This window comes from Pseudophryne corroboree, chromosome 4 (assembly GCF_028390025.1).
Source record: "Pseudophryne corroboree isolate aPseCor3 chromosome 4, aPseCor3.hap2, whole genome shotgun sequence".
NCBI classification, from domain to species: domain Eukaryota; kingdom Metazoa; phylum Chordata; class Amphibia; order Anura; family Myobatrachidae; genus Pseudophryne; species Pseudophryne corroboree.
In genome coordinates, this window is record NC_086447.1 from 562,495,942 (window position 1) to 562,514,332 (window position 18,391).

At 47.6% G+C, this 18,391-nt stretch overlaps 1 protein-coding gene and 1 pseudogene across 2 annotated transcripts in view; both read left to right on the top strand.

Moving 5' to 3' along the window:
• Positions 1-8,758: 8,758 nt before the first annotated feature.
• The window catches only part of ARFGEF3 (ARFGEF family member 3), a 366,510-nt gene continuing 356,877 nt past the window's right edge, over positions 8,759-18,391 (top strand). For both annotated transcript variants that reach the window (XM_063917418.1, XM_063917419.1), the window contains exon 1: positions 8,759-9,283. In XM_063917418.1, coding sequence (XP_063773488.1) covers positions 9,199-9,283 — 85 coding nt within the window. In that variant the 5' untranslated portion in view covers positions 8,759-9,198. The remainder of the gene's footprint in view (positions 9,284-18,391) is intronic.
• Positions 13,729-13,847, top strand: LOC134913841 (5S ribosomal RNA; annotated as a pseudogene).

An 18,391-nucleotide genomic window follows, 5' to 3' on the forward strand; every position in this document is an offset into this window, starting at 1 on the left:
CCACTTAAATGAGAGGGGAAGTGCCAGGAGCGAAAAGGGGATTTTTCTGAGAGGAGCATCAATTTCATCCAGCATAAAGCATGGTCCGAAATACAGATATCCTCAATTTTAGAGTCAGACACTTTTGAGAAACAGGAGTCAGATAACAGCAGATAATCAATCCTCGAGAACGTGTGGTGCGCAGCTGAGAGGCATGTAAATGCCCTTTCTAATGGTTAGCATGCGCGCCACACATCCACTAAGGACAACTGCGAGCAAATATAGGGGATACCAATACGTGGTAACGAGTGGGGAGCGCGAGGGGGGGGATTTATCCAAGGTTGGAGAAGAATATAAATTAAAATCTCCACCCAGGATTATGGGAATTTCAGAGTAGCTTAGTAGCTTAGTGACCATGTTCGTATAAAATTGCTTATAGTACTGATTGGGAGCATAAATATTACAAAGTAGGAACCTGGATGCATACAATGTGACATCTGCCAGTACATACCAACCCTGAGTGTCATCTAAAATCGCATGGACAGAGATAGGGACCGTGTGCCGTGCTAAAATAATCACTCCCCTAGCCTTAGAAGAGAAGGAGGAAGAGGCTAACACAGACCAACCCATAGTGTTCAGTTTTACCACCTCATTTGGCATAAGGTGAGATTCCTGAATGAAAACAACATCCATCCCCACCTTCCGAAGATAGAGCAAAATCTTTCTGCGTTTAGCTGGGGAGTTGATCCCTCCCACATTCCACGTGCCGACACTCAAACTAGCCATGCATCAAATGAACTGGGAAAACCTGAAAACCTGCGCAGTAACCATAATATCTACAGCCACCGAAAAACGGATACAAAACATACCGGGGTAGACACATAAGGAGAAGAAGGGGAGGGGGAGAAGAAAAGAGGGACAGAAACATAGAAAACACACAAAATATAACATTAACATTGTGAAAGAAAGTCCTGCTAAGGACAATCATAACTTCAGAAAACGAGAACAACCGGTTCAAGCAAGCACAGAGGCCGTCATAGACCGCCAATGAGCCAGCCAGAATTTGAAAACCTGAGGAAAAAATGAGGGAGGGGGTGCCCTTACCCACCCTCGGCAACATAATATATGAAAATATACATAGGAAAAATAACAAGAAAATATCAGAGCACACAGAGCATGTTACAGAAAAAGAAAAACGCAGCCTGTCACATAAGAAGAAGGGGGAGATATCTCCGCTAAGCATATATAAGCATTCTAGAAAGATTACATAGCCACAAAAAGACAACAGATGAATAAGAAAAATCTAAAACATAAAACAAGGCAAAAAGGTTCAGCCCGCTGTATAAGACCAAAGTCTCTTTTGGGGGAAAAAACACCTGCAGCAGATTCTACAGCAATAATTAAATTGGCAGACATAACCGGAAACAGAGAAGTCCAGGAGCAATACTCAGCCATCTCGATCCAGGGTGTCATCCGCCTGAGAGGAGTCTTCATCAGCCTTGGATGCCTCGGAAACATAAGCCTCTGCATCTGCAAGATTTGTAAAGTCCTGGAAAGAATTTCCATCAAACAGGCGTAGTCTTGCAGGGAAGAGCAGAGCAAATTTTTTATTCGCCTTTACCAAACGGGAGCAAAGGGGGGTAAATTCCCGACGTGCCCGGGAAACCTCCGCGGAGTAGTCCTGGAAAATGGCCAAACGAGCTCCCTCCCATTGTAAATTCCTATGCCTCCTGGATGCCGTCCATATTGCCTCCTTATGGAAAAAGTTCAGACATTTAAATATAAACACACGTGGTCTGCTATTAGGTGAAGAACGTGGGGGACCCAGTCTGTGGGCTCTCTCGATAACTAAGCCAGTGCATTCATCTTGGATATGCAGTAAATCAAGGAGGGACGTTTGTAAAAAAAAGAGTCAAATCAGGACCTTTCAGTGACTCAGGGAGCCTCAGCACCCGAAGATTCGATCTCCTCGATCTATTTTTAAGATCGTCAACCTTGTTCAGCAGCTTGAAGTGAGATTTCTGGAGCTCATCATATCTGTGCTTAAGATCCCCAACATCCTGAAAAGTCTCCCCCAGCCTTTGTTCATTTGTAAGAATAGTCTTAGATAACTGCTTGATTTGGGATTTTAGATCTTTTACTGCCTGCTGCATTTTAGCAGCATGTGCATCCATGATAGGCTTCATGGCATCCCTAACAGCTCTCACTACATCAGCATAAGTCACTGGAGAGGCAGGGGAACAGTCAGGCTCACCTGAGGGAGAAATGTGTTTTGCAGAAGCCTGTTTAATGCTGCCAGCAGCCTGCAGACTCGTTTGTGAGTTAGGTGCGGCGGCCATCTTGGATTCCCCCTGCCGTTTTTCAGACCTCGATCTCTGGGCTTTAGGGGGCATGGGGGAGGACAGAAACCTTTCCATCCAATCCCCAGCACCTTCCCACAGGTAGTGTGCGCCAGGTGCGGAGAAAAGCCACGAGCGGGAGGCGCTGTGTGCTCCGGTTACCGAGGGTGCAGGAGAGCTGCAGCAATCAGCTTCTCCTCACATGGGCGCCGGAACCGGAAGTCCATCTCTGAAGCTTCTTGTTTAGATGAGATGCCATCATGTCTACTTGAGGAACTCTCCAAAGACTTGTCACCTCTGCGAAGACTTCTTGGTGGAGGCCCCACTCTCCTGGATGGAGATCGTGTCTGCTGAGGAAGTCTGCTTCCCAGTTGTCCACTTCCGGAATGAAAATTGCTGACAGAGCTCTAACATGCCTTTCTGCCCAGAGGAGAATCCTTGTCACCTCTGTCATTGCCGCTCTGCTTTTCGTTCCGCCTTGCCTGTTTATGTACGCGACTGCTGTTACATTGTCCGACTGGATCTGCACGGGATCTTGAAGAAGATGTACCGCTTGTAGAAGGCCGTTGTAAATGGCTCTCAATTCCAGAACGTTTATGTGAAGGCAGGCTTCCTGACTTGACCATTTTCCTTGGAAGCTTTCCCCCTGTGTGACAGCTCCCCAGCCTCGGAGACTTGCATCCGTGGTTATTAGGACCCAGTCGTGAATCCCAAACCTGCGTCCCTCTAGTAGGTGAGAACTGTGTAGCCACCACAGGAGCGAAATCCTGGCTTTGGGGGACAGGATTATTTTCTGGTGCATGTGTAGGTGGGATCCGGACCACTTGTCCAACAGGTCCCACTGGAATACTCTGGCATGAAATCAGTCAAACTCTATGGCCTCGCAGGCCGCTACCATTTTCCCCAACAACCGAATGCATTGATGGATCGACACGCTTGTTGGTTTCAATATTTGACCATTTTCTGAATTTCCAGAGCCTTTTCCACTGAAAGAAATACTCTCCGTACTTCTGTGTCCAGAATCATCCCTAAAAAGGACAATCTTGTCGTTGGTTCCAACTGTGACTTTGGAAAATTCATGATCCAACTGTGTTGTTGGAGTATTGACAGGGAGAGTGCGATGTTCTGCACCAACTGTTCCCTGGATCTCGCTTTTATCAGGAGATCGTCCAGATAAGGAATTATATTGACTCCTTTTTAACGAAGGAGGACCATCATCTCCGCCATCACCTTGGTGAATACCCTCGGTGCCGTGGAGAGTCCGAACGGCAACGTCTGGAACTGGTAATGGCAATCCTGTACTGCGAATCTCAGATAAGCTTGGTGAGGAGGATAAATGGGAACATGCAAGTAAGCATCTTTTATGTCTACTGAAACCATGAAGTCCCCCTCTTCCAGACTGGAAATAACTTCCCTCAGGGATTCCATCTTGAACTTGAATCTTTTCAGGTAGAGATTCAGATTTTTCAGGTTTAAAATCGGTCTGACCGTGCCGTCCGGCTACGGAACTACGAAGAGGCGTGAATAAAAAACCTTCTCCTTACTGTGCCAAGGGTACCAGGACAATGACCTGATCCTGACATAATTTTTGAATTGCCGTTGTTACTGCCTCTCTTACCGGAAGAGAAGCTGGCAAGGTTTTGCTTAAAAGTTTCAGACGTGCTCCAACCCGAGCGGACTCCCGCAAGGGAGCCCCAACGTTATGCTGCATATTTAGCAGAAGCAGGGGTGGACTTCTGCTCCTGCGATCCGGGAGACGCTGCGGATTTCTTTCCTTTTCCCCTTCCACTACCTGCAAAAAAAGGGGGACCTTTGGCCTTTTTGTATTTGTTGGGCCGAAAGGACTGTATGTGAGAGTGATGTGTCTTTTTCGCTGGTGTAGGAGCATAAGGCAAGAATGTCGACTTACCTGCGGTAGCCGCTGAGACTAACGCATCCAGCCCATCTCCAAACAAGGCCTCACCTTTATACAGGACAGCCTCCATATTTCTTTTGGATTCTGCATCAGCATTCCACTGGCGAATCCACAACACCCTCCGAGCCGATACTGCCATGGTAGTGGTTCTTGATCCCAAGAAACCAAAATATTTCATGGTTTCTAGTACGTACGCAGCAGCGTCTTTGATATGACCTAACGTTAGGAGTATCTCGTCTCCATCTATTGTGTCAATATCTAATGACAAGTTTTCTGACCACTTTTCAATAGCACTACTCACCCACTCACAGACAATGGTAGGCCTGAGTAGTGTCCCATTGGCCACATCAATAGATCACCTCACTCACTTGCGGTCTGTCGGCTCTTTAAGTTAAGCCATTCCAGGCGCAGGGAGAAACACCTTTTCTCTTTTATGACAGGGCCCTGTCTAAAATGCGGGGTGACTCCGACCTTTTTTGGAAAAAGGTAAGCTGCCTGAATTCCTTTTGGGAATATGAAATTTCTTTTCAGGTTAAATCAGACCTGAGGTGGAGGGAAAATTACATTACTTCTTTACTAAAGTAAACCCTCTCCTTGGGGTAAAAGAGGGGGATTCATAACTTCTAACACCTCCTTTATAGCTAAAACATGTTTTGAATGTTTTTTTGCTAACTTAGGACCTATTCCCCTGGAATCACTAGTGTCGACACAGGAATCAGAGTACGTGTCGGTATCAGTTTGTACTACTTGTGCAAATTTGTATGTGACCCAGAAAGGTCCCTGTGGATGAAAGGCAGAACTATTAAACATCACATCTTCAACAGATTATTTTCATTTTCTGTATGAGATTCAGTCCAACCTCTTACTGATATGATTCACACTATCATGTAACCTTTCACCCAGTCAGGCTCTTTGTGTCATATTACACCTCTGTGTCCCTAACATGTCTCCACAGAGTTCCCTGCCACAGACATGTCACACACGTGCACAACCACACCACAGACACTCCGGGACTTATAGGGGACAGACCCACAGTAAAATCTGTCAGAGGGACACAGATAGCATTTGCCAGTTCACATCGCCAGTAACACAATGTCTGTAAACACAAACTGCCCACTGACATGCAGCGCTTTTATAATGTCAATCACACAATTATATAGCACCAAATTCACTGTGGCCCCCCCTGTTTTGCACCCTGATACTTGTTCAGTAGTGGAGGCGGACCAGCGTTGTCTCTGCAGCCTGAGGAGAGAGAGAAAATGGCACTCAATGTGGGGGCACTGGCACTGTGTGGGGGCATATCTGTCACTGTGGGGTCATATCTGCACTGTGGGGTCATCTGCACTGTGGGGGCATATCTGTCAATGTGGGGGCACTGGCACTGTGTGGGCATATCTGTCAATGTGGGGGCACTGGCACTGTGTGGGGGCATATCTGTCACTGTGGGGTCATATCTGCACTGTGGGGGCATATCTGGCACTGTGGGGTCATCTGCACTGTGGGGGCACTGGCACTGTGTGGGTGCATATCTGTCACTGTGGGGTCATATCTGCACTGTGGGGGCACTGTCACTGTGTGGGTGCATATCTGTCACTGTGGGGTCATATCTGCACTGTGGGGGCACTGGCACTGTGTGGGGTCATATCTACACTGTGGGGGCACTGGCACTGTGTGGGGTCATATCTGTCACTGTGGGTCATATCTGCACTGCGGGGGCACTGGCACTGTGTGGGGTCATATCTGCACCGTGGGGGCATATCTGGCACTGTGGGGTCATCTGCACTGTGGGGGCATATCTGTCAATGTGGGGGCACTGGCACTGTGTGGGTGCATATCTGTCACTGTGGGGTCATATCTGCACTGTGGGGTCATCTGCACTGTTGGGGAACTGGCACTGTGTGGGGTCATATCTGCACTGTGGGGGCACTGGCACTGTGTGGGGGCATATCTGTCACTGTGGGGTCATATCTGCACTGTGGGGGCACTGGCACTGTGTGGGTGCATATCTGTCACTGTGGGATCATATCTGCACTGTGGGGGAACTGGCACTGTGTGGGGTCATATCTGCACTGTGGGGGCACTGGCACTGTGTGGGGGCATATCTGTCACTGGGGTCATATCTGTCACTGTGGGGTCATATCTGCACTGTGGGGGCACTGGCACTGTGTGGGGGCATATCTGTCACTGTGGGGTCATATCTGTCACTGTGGGGTCATATCTGCACTGTGGGGGCATTTATGTATCTGGCACTGTGGGGGCATTTATGTATCTGGCACTGTGGGGGCATTTATGTATCTGGCACTGTGGGGGCATATCTGCACTGTGGGGGCATATATTTATCTGGCACTGTGGGGGCATATATTTATCTGGCACTGTGGGGGCATTTATTTATCTGGCACTGGGAGCATTTATGTATCTGGCACTGTGGGGGCATATCTGCACTGTGGGGGCATATATTTATCTGGCACTGTGGGGGCATATATTTATCTGGCACTGTGGGGGCATTTATGTATCTGGCACTGTGGGGGCATTTATGTATCTGGCACTGTGGGGGCATTTATGTATCTGGCACTGTGGGGGCATTTATGTATCTGGCACTGCTGGGGGGCATATCAGCACTGTGGGGGCATTTATTTATCTTGCACTGTGGGGGCATTTATTTGGCACTGTAGGGGCATTTATGTATCTGGCACTGCTGGGGGGGCATGTCACGTGTATCTGGCACTGCTGGAGGGCATGTCACGTGTATCTGGCACTGCTGGGGGGCATGTCACGTGTAGCTGGCACGGCTGGGGGGCATGTCACGTGTAGCTGGCACGGCTGAGGAGCATATCATGTAGTGTTCCCGCTAGGTGTCGGTGGCTAGGCAATGTGTCTCAGTGCTCTGCCTGGCGCAATGTGTCTCAGTGCTCTGCCTGGCGCAATGTGTCTAACGTACTCTGCCTGGGCAAAGTGTGTAGGAGGTTCTACCTGGTGCAATGTATATTAGCTGCACTACTGTGTAGTGTAATGCGAATTGCCACTATTATGTGGCCACGCACCTTCCCCACGAAGCAACTGCCCTAAATTTTTGCTGCGCGCCTTAGGCGCACACTGTCCATGCTCTAGCATTTGGGTAGGTGAGCACCAAGCATTACAGTATGTACAGAATTTCGCCCTCCTAACTTAAAAATGTGCCCTCCCTGTGATCAGCACCCTGCCCTAAAAAGTGAGCACTATCATGTGTAGCTGGCACTGCTGGGGGGCATATTGTGTGTAGCTGGCACTGCTGCGGGGCATGTCATGTGTAGCTGGCACTGCTGCGGGGCATGTCATGTGTAGTTGGCACTGCTGCGGGGCATGTCATGTGTAGCTGGCATGGCAGCGGGGCATGTCATGTGTGGCTGGCACTGCTGGGGGGCATGTCATGTGTAGCTGGCATGGCTGCGGGGCATGTCATGTGTAGCTGGCACTGCTGCGGGGCATGGCATGTGTAGCTGGCACTGCTGGGGGGCATATTACGTCTATCTGGCACTGCACATTATGTGTATCTGCCACTATACTGGAGACATTGTGTGTAAGGAACACTACTGTGGCTGTTATGTGTAAGGCTGCTAATTGTGTGCGTAGAGGGGGTGTGAAAATATATTTATAGTGTGATAATATGAGGCTACGCCCACTTTTCCAGGAGGCCACACCCACTTTTCCTGGAGCGCGCGCATAGGGTTTGGGGGAGGGCGCTTTAATATTTTCTCGCTCAGGGTGCTAGTAGGCCTGGAGCCGGCCCTGTGTGTGGGCAACATGGCGCGCTGTCTTCTAACACTCACCTGTCTTCTGACTTCTGGCTCTGTGAGGGGGGTGACGGCGTGCTGTGGGTGTGAGCATCTAGGCACAGCTAGCGTTCAGTTCCCTTCAGGAGCTAATGGTGTCCTGTCAGCCAGAAGCAGAGCCATGAAACTCTTTAGGAAGTTGGTTCCTACTTCTGCCCCCTCAGTCCCACGAAGCAGGGAGACTGTTGCCAGCAGTTCTCCCTGAAAATAAAAAAACCTAACATAAGTCTTTTCAGAGAAACTCAGTAGAGCTCCTCTGGAGTGCATCCAGTCTGCCTGGGCACATTTCTAAAACTGAGGTCTGGAGGAGGGGCATAGATGGAGGAGACAGTTCATACCCTTGAAAAGTCTTAAAGTGCCCATGGCTCCTGCGGAACTGTCTATACCCCATGGTCATGTAGTGGACCCCAGCATCCTCTAGGACGTATGAGAAAAGTCTATCTACTAGTAACTAGCACAGTTCCATGATTGTTAGCGCTAACGACATTAAAAAGTATAAACTAAAAGCTAATGTGATGGCAGACAGTGTTATGGAAGATGATCACTATGGAATGCAGATGTGTAAAGGATGTGGAAAGCATTCTCCTTCCATGATAGTGCTGCTGCCCCTGCTGCATGTCATGCACCCACTTACACACTATGCAGGAGCAGGTGACAGGTCCATTCCAGCAGCAGCAGCGCCTGAGCATGCTCACACTCACACACCTAGCCCTGTCAGCCAATGCATGCTCAGCCCACCCACAGCAGGAAGCACCTCGCCTCTGTCCCTCCCTCCGTAAATACAGTATTTTTCTGCCTTTTTTCCAGTCTTATCCTGCAACAGCAGTAGCTGGAAATGGAGATTTCCTAATAGTATAATTATCAGAGGGGATCCTTTCCTCCTACGTGATCCCGCCTATACATTGGGCGACCTGCCCCTGCCACTCAGCCTGAAGCAGAAGCAGCAGCCGAGGCAGGCAGATTAGCAGCAGGAGCAGTCTCTAATTCGTGGCTGCTCCTATGGAGCCATGAGATGATTCATCAGCAGCAGTGGGAGCCGGGGATGCTGCGCACTGAGACCGGAGGGGGCTGGGAGATCATTAAATCCTCCAGGCTGTAGCTGTCTCTGCTGAGCACCATCACGTTGGTGGAGATCTCCCTCACACATGCAGTAAACATGGAAGATATTCTGAGAAAACTGCAGAAGGAAGCTACTGGGAATAAATACAAAGCCATTAAGGATAACTGTACCCTGGCAATCGGTGAGTATAGAACGTGTTCTGCACCTGTCTCTTCTTGGTCCTGTAGGAGGATCTCTATATTATGAGCAAATCTTAATTAGATTTTTCCCTGCAATACGAACGTCAGATGTATTGGGTGCTTGATACTGCTTTATGGTGTTGCCCAGTCAAGGTAGCTTGTCATGTGCATATTCCAATCTTTATACATATGTTTTGTTTGCACGTATCTAGTTTATTGCGGTTACGCAGAGGCTCAGTGGGTCATTGGACTAAGTGGTCCAAATAAGGTCCTAGAATTTTTTTTCTCCTCCACACAGTAAACTTTTCTATTCCTAATCAATGATGCACAGTTAGGTCACTGCATGTTGTTCTTCTGCCTGTATCATACTGTATACTGTGCTCCATTAGTAGAGACTACTTTTGTTTTCCTTTTATCACTGTTTTTAGATATTTGGCAAAGATCTGTCTACATTCTGTCTGCCAAGGATAATGTGCCACTGCCTTGAATGATTGAGTGGGGAACTGTAATGATCTGAAATGTGTTTGTGACATACTACTTTTATTTACATTTCATCCAACCAACCTACCAAGGCCTGACCGGTACTAAAATACAGTCCTGTCATAAAACACCAGCACATGTTCATGATTCTTTAGTCATTCACTGGTCAGCTTGTAATTGGAGGGTCTATTTACTAAGCCATGGAGAAAGATAAAAGTTCCAGCCAATCATCTCCTAATTGCTGTATTTGAAAAATGACTATTTATCCAAGGCTTAGTAAATGGACATCTTAGGGGCCCATTTATCAAACAATATTTTTGGCAACATCGCATCTCCCAATATTTGCCTCCGCCGCTACTCCAATCTTTTCTTTGTGGTAGCCTGTTCTACCCTATGGGCTACACTTTGCTACACGTAGTTCCGGCATGGTTCCTCAGGCGCCCTCTTCCAGAAATGCTGCTGTGCAGAGTGGTCACCCAGACTGCGCATGCACAGCGGTCCTGGCACCACACTTGGCACATCACAGGGACGGGCTCCTGCCTATGCTGTGTGATACATACACACGATGTGATCACAATCTGCAATGCAATCCTGGGTGCTATTATCATGCCCAGGTTGCATTGCAAATGCAATTGTTGATAAATGGGCTCCGTAATCTTTTACCACTGGTGCTGACCAGAGTGTGCTGTGACTGTACTTCAAGACAACAGCATTTTATTAAAATCAGAGGTGGGAGGCTCACTGATGCTGGGCAGCCAATATCGCTAAAAGTTTGAGAGCCGAGACAGCTCACTAACACAAGTACACTAGCCCTTCCGGCCAGGGGCGATTAACCAAACAGAAATTAGTTTCACCGTAAATCTTGTGTAGTTTTGTTTCTGTTTTTTAAAGTGGCTTACTTTATTCTTACTGCTTCATTCAAGGTACACTGTCAACAGGTGCTTGTTGACATTCTACTTGCAAAAATGCAGTCAAACCAATTCTTTGGAGGTTTGACCGCATTTCCCATGCTTCAAGCTCCAGAAAGCTTTCTCCCGATAGGTAACCCCATCTGTAGATGGTGTTGTGTAATAGAAGCCTGTTGGCTTCTTACCACAGACTTCCGCGAGAGGGATCCAATAGGATGGCAGCGCATGCTCAGAAAGACTCCCGGGTCATGAACCCAGAAGTCCTCACACCGCAAAGGGCAGCTCTTATTGGATGAACGTTCCATTGTAGTTTTAATCGCAGTTGTACATGCAAAGTGTTCTATGCATGAGATCAGTGGAAGGATGCATCCTATTCAAAATGCGATGCTTGATGCATCCCGACCTAAGGCCTTCAGGGCCATGGTAATATTTGGATGCAGCAATGACAATGAGCCTTTGTTTTGACATAATATCTGTTTATTTGTATAGTGCCTTTCTCCCAATGTGACTGAAAGGCGTTTACTAAAATGCAGAGGGTGAGGCAGCCATCTTGGTCCTAATTAGTTGATAGCCTATGAAATTATTAACATAATTAGTGCCCCATTGGAGCGTACAGTCTAAATTGACTAAAATACACACGTGGGGTCCTTTTTTGTAAGAAACCATCCAATTTACCAGTATGTTTTTGACATGTGTGAGGAAACTGGGGCGCCCAGAGGAAACCCTTGCAAACATGGTGTGGACATACAAACTCTGCACAGATAATAAGATTTTACTTACCGGTAAATCTATTTCTCGTAGTCCGTAGAGGATGCTGGGGACTCCGTAAGGACCATGGGGATAGACGGGCTCCGCAGGAGACATGGGCACTTTAAGAAAGAATTTAGTTCCTGGTGTGCACTGGCTCCTCCCTCTATGCCCCTCCTCCAGACCTCAGTTAGAGAAACTGTGCCCAGAGGAGATGGACAGTACAAGGAAAGGATTTTGTTAATCCAAGGGCAAGATTCATACCAGCCACACCAATCACACCGTATAACTTGTGATAACTACCCAGTTAACAGTATGAAAACAACATATCATCAGTGCAAGACCGATGCAACTATAACGTAACCCTTATTGAAGCAATAACTATATACAAGTATTGCAGAAGAAGTCCGCACTTGGGACGGGCGCCCAGCATCCTCTACGGACTACGAGAAATAGATTTACCGGTAAGTAAAATCTTATTTTCTCTAACGTCCTAGAGGATGCTGGGGACTCCGTAAGGACCATGGGGATTATACCAAAGCTCCCAAACGGGCGGGAGAGTGCGGATGACTCTGCAGCACCGATTGAGCAAACATGAGGTCCTCCTCAGCCAGGGTATCAAACCTATAGAATTTTGCAAAAGTGTTTGAACCCGACCAAGTAGCAGCTTGACACAGCTGTAGTGCCGAGACCCCCCGGGCAGCCGCCCAAGAAGAGCCCACCTTCCTAGTGGAATGGGCCTTGACCGATTTTGGTAACGGCAATCCAGCCGTAGAATGCGCTTGCTGAATCGTGTTACAAATCCAGCGAGCAATAGTTTGCTTTGAAGCAGGGGCACCAATCTTGTTGGATGCATACAGGACAAACAGCGCTTCAGTTTTCCTGACTCTAGCTGTTCTGGCCACGTAAATTTTCAAAGCCCTGACCACATCAAGTAACTCGGAATCCTCCACGTCACGTGTAGCCACAGGCACCACAATAGGTTGGTTCATATGAAAAGATAATACCACTTTCGGCAGAAATTGCAAACGGGTCCGCAATTCTGCTCTATCCATATGGAAAACCAGATAGGGGCTTTTATGTGACAAAGCCGCTAATTCTGACACACGTCTAGCCGAAGCCAAGGCTAATAACATGTCCACCTTCCACGTGAGATATTTTATCTCCGCCGTTTTAAGTGGTTCAAACCAGTGTGACTTTAGGAAACTTAACACCACGTTAAGAGCCCAAGGTGCCACCGGAGGCACAAAAGGAGGCTGAATACGCAACACTCCTTTTACAAACGTCTGAACTTCTGGTAGAGAAGCCAACTCTTTTTGAAAGAAAATGGATAGGGCCAAAATCTGAACCTTAATGGAGCCTAAGTTTTAGGCCCAAATTCACTCCAGTTTGTAGGAAGTGAAGGAAACGGCCCAGATGGAATTCTTCCGTAGGAGCATTCCTGGCCTCACACCAAGAAACATATTTTCGCCATATACGGTGATAATGTTAAGATGTCACGTCCTTCCTAGCCTTTATCAGCGTAGGAATGACCTCATCCGGAATGCCTTTTTCCGCTAGGATCCGGCGTTCAACCACCATGCCGTTAAACGCAGCCGCGGTAAGTCTTGGAACAGACATGGGCCCTGTTGCAACAGGTCCTGCCTTAGAGGAAGAGGCCACGGATTTTCTGTAAGCATTTCCTGCAGTCCGGATACCAGATCCTTCGTGGCCAATCTGGAACAATGAGGATTGTTCTCACTCCTCCTTTTTCTTATTATTCTCAACCCTTGGGTATGAGAGGAAGAGGAGGAAATACATAGACTGACTGGAACACCCACGGTGTCACTAGGGCGTCTACCGCTACTGCCTGAGGGTCTCTTGACTAGGCGCAATAACTCTGCAGCTTTTTGTTGATGCGGGACGCCATCCTGTCTATCTGGGGCAGTCCCCACCGAACTGCAATCTGTGCGAAGACTTCCTGATGAAGTCTCCACACTCCAGGACGTATGTCTGGTGAGGAAGTCTGCTTCCCAGTTGTTCACTTCCGGAATGAGCACTGTTGACAGTGCTCTTACATGATTCTCCGCCCAGCGAAGAATTCTGGTGGCTTTCGCCATCGCCACTCTGCTCCTTGTGCCGCCTTGGCGGTTTACATGAGCTACTGCGGTGACGTTGTCTGACTGGATCAGAACCGGTTGGTCGCGAAGAAAGGTCTCCGCTTGACGTAGGGCGTTGTATATGGCCCTTAGTTCCAATATGTTGATGTGAAGATACTAATGAGTAGAGAGAAAGAAAGCTCTTGTGTGGGCGCACTCATTGGTAGATAGCCTCTCTACTATCATACCACGCTGCTAATGCCCGATCTCGTCCAATCTTGGAAGCTAAACAGCATTGGGCCGGGTCAGTACCTTGAGAGGCGACTCCCTGGGAATACCTGGTGTTGTAGAGTAGGAACTATTCCCCTTCTTTTGAAGGGTGGACACCAACAGCAGTATCACCACCTTTTGATTCATTCATATACCCTTTTTCTTCCTATCCTTACCGCGTCCAGATCATGTCAATATAGATATTTCTAACTCTGCACAATATGGAATAACAGGTGAACACTCAATTGCTCACTATTAACCATATTCAAGTGGTTCTCCAAGACATACCATTGACCTCCTTGGTCGGTCTCATTAATACAGATTATCTGTACTGGTCAGGAGAAACGGGTGTCAGACTATCAAGTGTCTGCAGCCTTTCTAAATCCTTCTTGTGTGATTAACGGACCAGAACATTTTACATTTTCTCACGTCTTTTTTATGCATATACTCTTTCCTGGATCGTTGAGGGGTAATAATTTTTAATTGTTTATTAATAAAAATTAAGTTTTATCAATACCTTTTAACCAAAGGATTTTTTCTTTATAATCACAACAGTGCACCCACACAAGAGCTTTCTTTCTCTCTTCTCGTTAGTATCTGTACTTTCTAGCTCTGGGCGCACCACCAATAGGGACTATATTTTGAAAGGTTTAAATCTCCTTTCCAATACTATAATTGTCCAATTGTTGGTTTTCTACAATTCTTACAATTTATAATATACCGGTGCACGGTCGCTCCTTTTGCTTCGATATGTTGATGTGAAGACAAGTCTCTTGAGTTGACCAAAGACCTTGGAAATTTCTTCCCTGTGTGACTGCTCCCAAGCCTCGGAGTCTCGCGTCCGTGGTCACCAGGATCTAGTCCTGAATGCCGAACCTGCGGCCCTCTAGAAGGTGAGCACTCTGCAGCCACCACAGGAGAGATACCCTGACCCTGGGAGATAGGGTGATCAACTGATGAATCTGTAGATGTGACCCGGACCACTTGTCCAGTAGGTCCCATTGGAAAGTCCTCGCATGGAACCTGCTGAAGGGAATGTTTTTCCCAGGACTCGAGTGCAGTGATGCACTGACACCTGTCTTGGTTTCAATAGGTCCCTGACTAGAGTCATGAGTTCCTGGGCCTTCTCTATCTGAAGGTAAACCCATTTCTGGTCTGCATCCAGAATCATACCCAAGAAGGGCAGACGAGTTATAGGAACCAACTGTGACCTCAGGAAATTGAGAATCCAGCCGTGTTGCTGTGACACCTTAAGCGAAAGTGACACGCTGTTCAACAACTGCTCTTTTGATCTCGCCCTTATTAGGAGATCGTCCAAGTATGGGACAACTGTGACTCCTTGCTTGCGTAGGAGCACCATTATTTCCGCCAATTACCCTGAAATTGGTAATGACAATCCTGTACCGCAATTGTCAGGTACGCCTGATGGGGTGGATAAATGGGAACATGAAGGTATGCAGCCTTTATGTTTAGATACACCATCAAATCCCCCCTTCCAGGCTGGCGATGATTGCTCTGGGCGATTCCACTTTAAATTTGAACCTTTTCCCGTATAGGTTCAGAGATTTTAATTTTAAAAATAGGTCTGACCGAACCGTACGGTTTCGGGACTACAGCCAAGGTTGAGTCATATCGCCTTCCTTGTTGCAGGAGGGGAACCTTGAGCACCACCTGTTGGAGATACAATGTGTGAATTGTATTTAATATTATCTCCCTTTCTGGGGGAGAAGCCGGTAGGTCCGAAAAGGAAAAACCGGCGAGGAGGCACCTCTCGAATTCCAGCTTGTAACCCTGAGAAACAATTTTTTATTGCCCCGTAAACCACCTGTGAGTGAACTCAGATGTGGCTGAAGAGTCGAAGACGTGCTCCCACTGGGGCAGACTCCCTTAGCGGAGCTCCAGCGTCATGCGTTGGATGTAGTAGAGGCCGGGGAGGACTTCTGTTCCTGGGAACTAGCTGTGCCCTGTACCCTTACCTCTGGTAAGAAAGGACGCTCCTCGTACTTTCTTGTTATTCTGCGACCGAAAGGACTGCATTTGATAATGTCGTGCTTTCTTAGGCTGTGAGGGAATATAAGGCAAAAGATCAGAATTACCAGCTATAGCTGTGGAGACCAGGTCCGAGAGCCCTTCTCCACACAATTCCTCAGCCTTGTAAGGTAAACCTTCCATATGCCTCTTTTAGTCGGCATCACCTGTCCATTGCATGTTCCACAGGACACTTCTAGCAGAAATAGACATAGCGTTGACTCTAGAACCCAGTAGACTAATGTCTCTTTGGGCATGTTTTATATATATATATATATATATATATATATATATATATATACTAGGGTCAATCCCATGGTATCCTTATCTAGGGTTTCAATCTCCGCTGATAAGGTATCTGTCCACGCTGCTACAGGGCTATAAACCCATGCCGACACAATCGCCGGTCTGAGTAGTGTACCAGAATGTGTGTAAATGGACTTCAAAGTACTTTTACTGCAAGCTATCTGCAGGATCCCTGAGGATAGCTGTTAAGTCAGCGCTACCTTTTGGGTAAACGTGACAAAGCTTTGTCCACCCTAGGGGAAGATTCCCATCGTATCCTGGCCCTAGTAGGGAAAGGATACTCCCTGAGAATTCTTTTTTTTGGGAAGCTGCAGCTTCTTGTCTGGAGATTCCCGCTCTTTTTCTTCATGAGAGGAGGGAAATTTTGCTCAGCTTTCTTCCCCTTAAACATGTGTACCCTCGTGTCAGGGACAGATGAGTCATCAGTGATATGCAAATCATCTTTTATTACAATAATCATATATTGAATACTTTTCTGCCAGTTTTGGCTGTACTTTGCATTATCGTAGTCGACACTGGAGTCAGACTCCGTGTCGATATCAGTGTCTATTATTTTGGATAGTGAGCGTTGTGAGACTCTGAAGGTCCCTGCGACATAGGGACAGACCTGTGTAGATTCACTGTCTGTTCTCAAATCTTTTGTGCAATAAATTTACCTCAGCACTTTATTTCACATATCCAATCAGGTGTCGGCGTTGTCGACGGAGACACCACTCACACACACATTTGCTCCATCTCCTCCTTAGGAGAGCCTTTTACCTCAGACATGTCGACACACACGTACCGACACATGACACACTCAGGGAATGCTCATCTGAAGATAATTCCCCCCACAAGGCCCTTTGGAGAGACAGAGAGAGAGTATGCCAGCACACACCCCAGCGCTATATGACCCAGGAAAAAACACAGCAATTTAATGTTTACCCAGTAGCGCTGTTATTATCTGCGCCGAATTATGTGCCCCCCCTCTTCTTTAAAACCCTCTCTTCTACCGTGGTATAAGCAGGGGAGAGTCCGGGGAGCTTCCTCTCAGCGGTGCTGTGGAGAAAAACATGGCGCTAGTGAGTGCTGAGGGAGAAGCCCCGCCCCCTCGACGGCGGGCTTCTGTCCTGCTAAAAGTGTAAAATTGGCGGGGGCTCATGCATATATACAGTGTCCAGCTGTATATATGCTCCTTTTGCCAAATAAGAGGTTTATATTGCTGCCCAGGGCGCACCCCCCTGCGCCCTGCACCCTTACAGTGACCGGAGTATGTGAGGTGTGTGGGAGCAATGGCGCACAGCTGCAGTGCTGTGCGTTACCTCAGTGAAGATCATGAAGTCTTCTGCCGCCTCTGAAGTCTTCTTTTCTTCTCATACTCACCCGGCTTCTATCTTCCGGCTCTGCGAGGGGGACGGCGGCGCGGCTCCGGGACGGACGGCGAGGGTGAGATCCTGCGTACCAATCCCTCTGGAGCTAATGGTGTCCAGTAGCCTAAGAAGCAGGACCTAGCTTCAGAGAGTAGGGCTGCTTCTCTCCCCTCAGTCCCACGATGCATGGAGTCTGTTGCCAGCAGAGCTCCCTGAAAAAAAAAAAAAACCTAACAAAATACTTTTCTATCAGTAAACTCAGGAGAGCTCACTGAAAAGCACCCAGCTCGTCTGGGCACAGTATCAAACTGAGGTCTGGAGGAGGGGCATAGAGGGAGGAGCCAGTGCACACCAGGAACTAAATTCTTTCTTAAAGTGCCCATGTCTCCTGCGGAGCCCGTCTGTCCCCATGGTCCTTACGGAGTCCCCAGCATCCTCTAGGACGTTAGAGAAAAAGCTTTGAAGAGAATCAAACCTCAGACCAAATTGCAGTGCTACCCACTCTACCTCTGTGTTACCCCTGGAATAGTAGAGCTGTGACTTGTGGATGCTACCTAGGAGCCTGCACATCTGCCCCATAATGTGCAATGTGATAAAGTGAAAATTAGAGTTGAAGTATAAAATGCAGCCGAAGATGTAGGGGGTAATTCCAAGTTGATCGCAGCAGGAATTTTTTTAGCAATTGGGCAAAACCATGTGCACTGCAGGGGAGGCAGATATAACATGTGCAGAGAGAGTTAGATTTGGGTGTGGTGTGTTCAATCTGCAATCTAATTTGCAGTGTAAAAATAAAGGAGCCAGTATTTACCCTGCACAGAAACAATATAACCCACCCAAATCTAACTCTCTCTGCAAATGTTATATCTGCCACACCTGCAGTGCACATGGTTTTGCCCAACTGCTAACAAAATTCCTGCTGCGATCAACTTGGAATTACCCCCGTA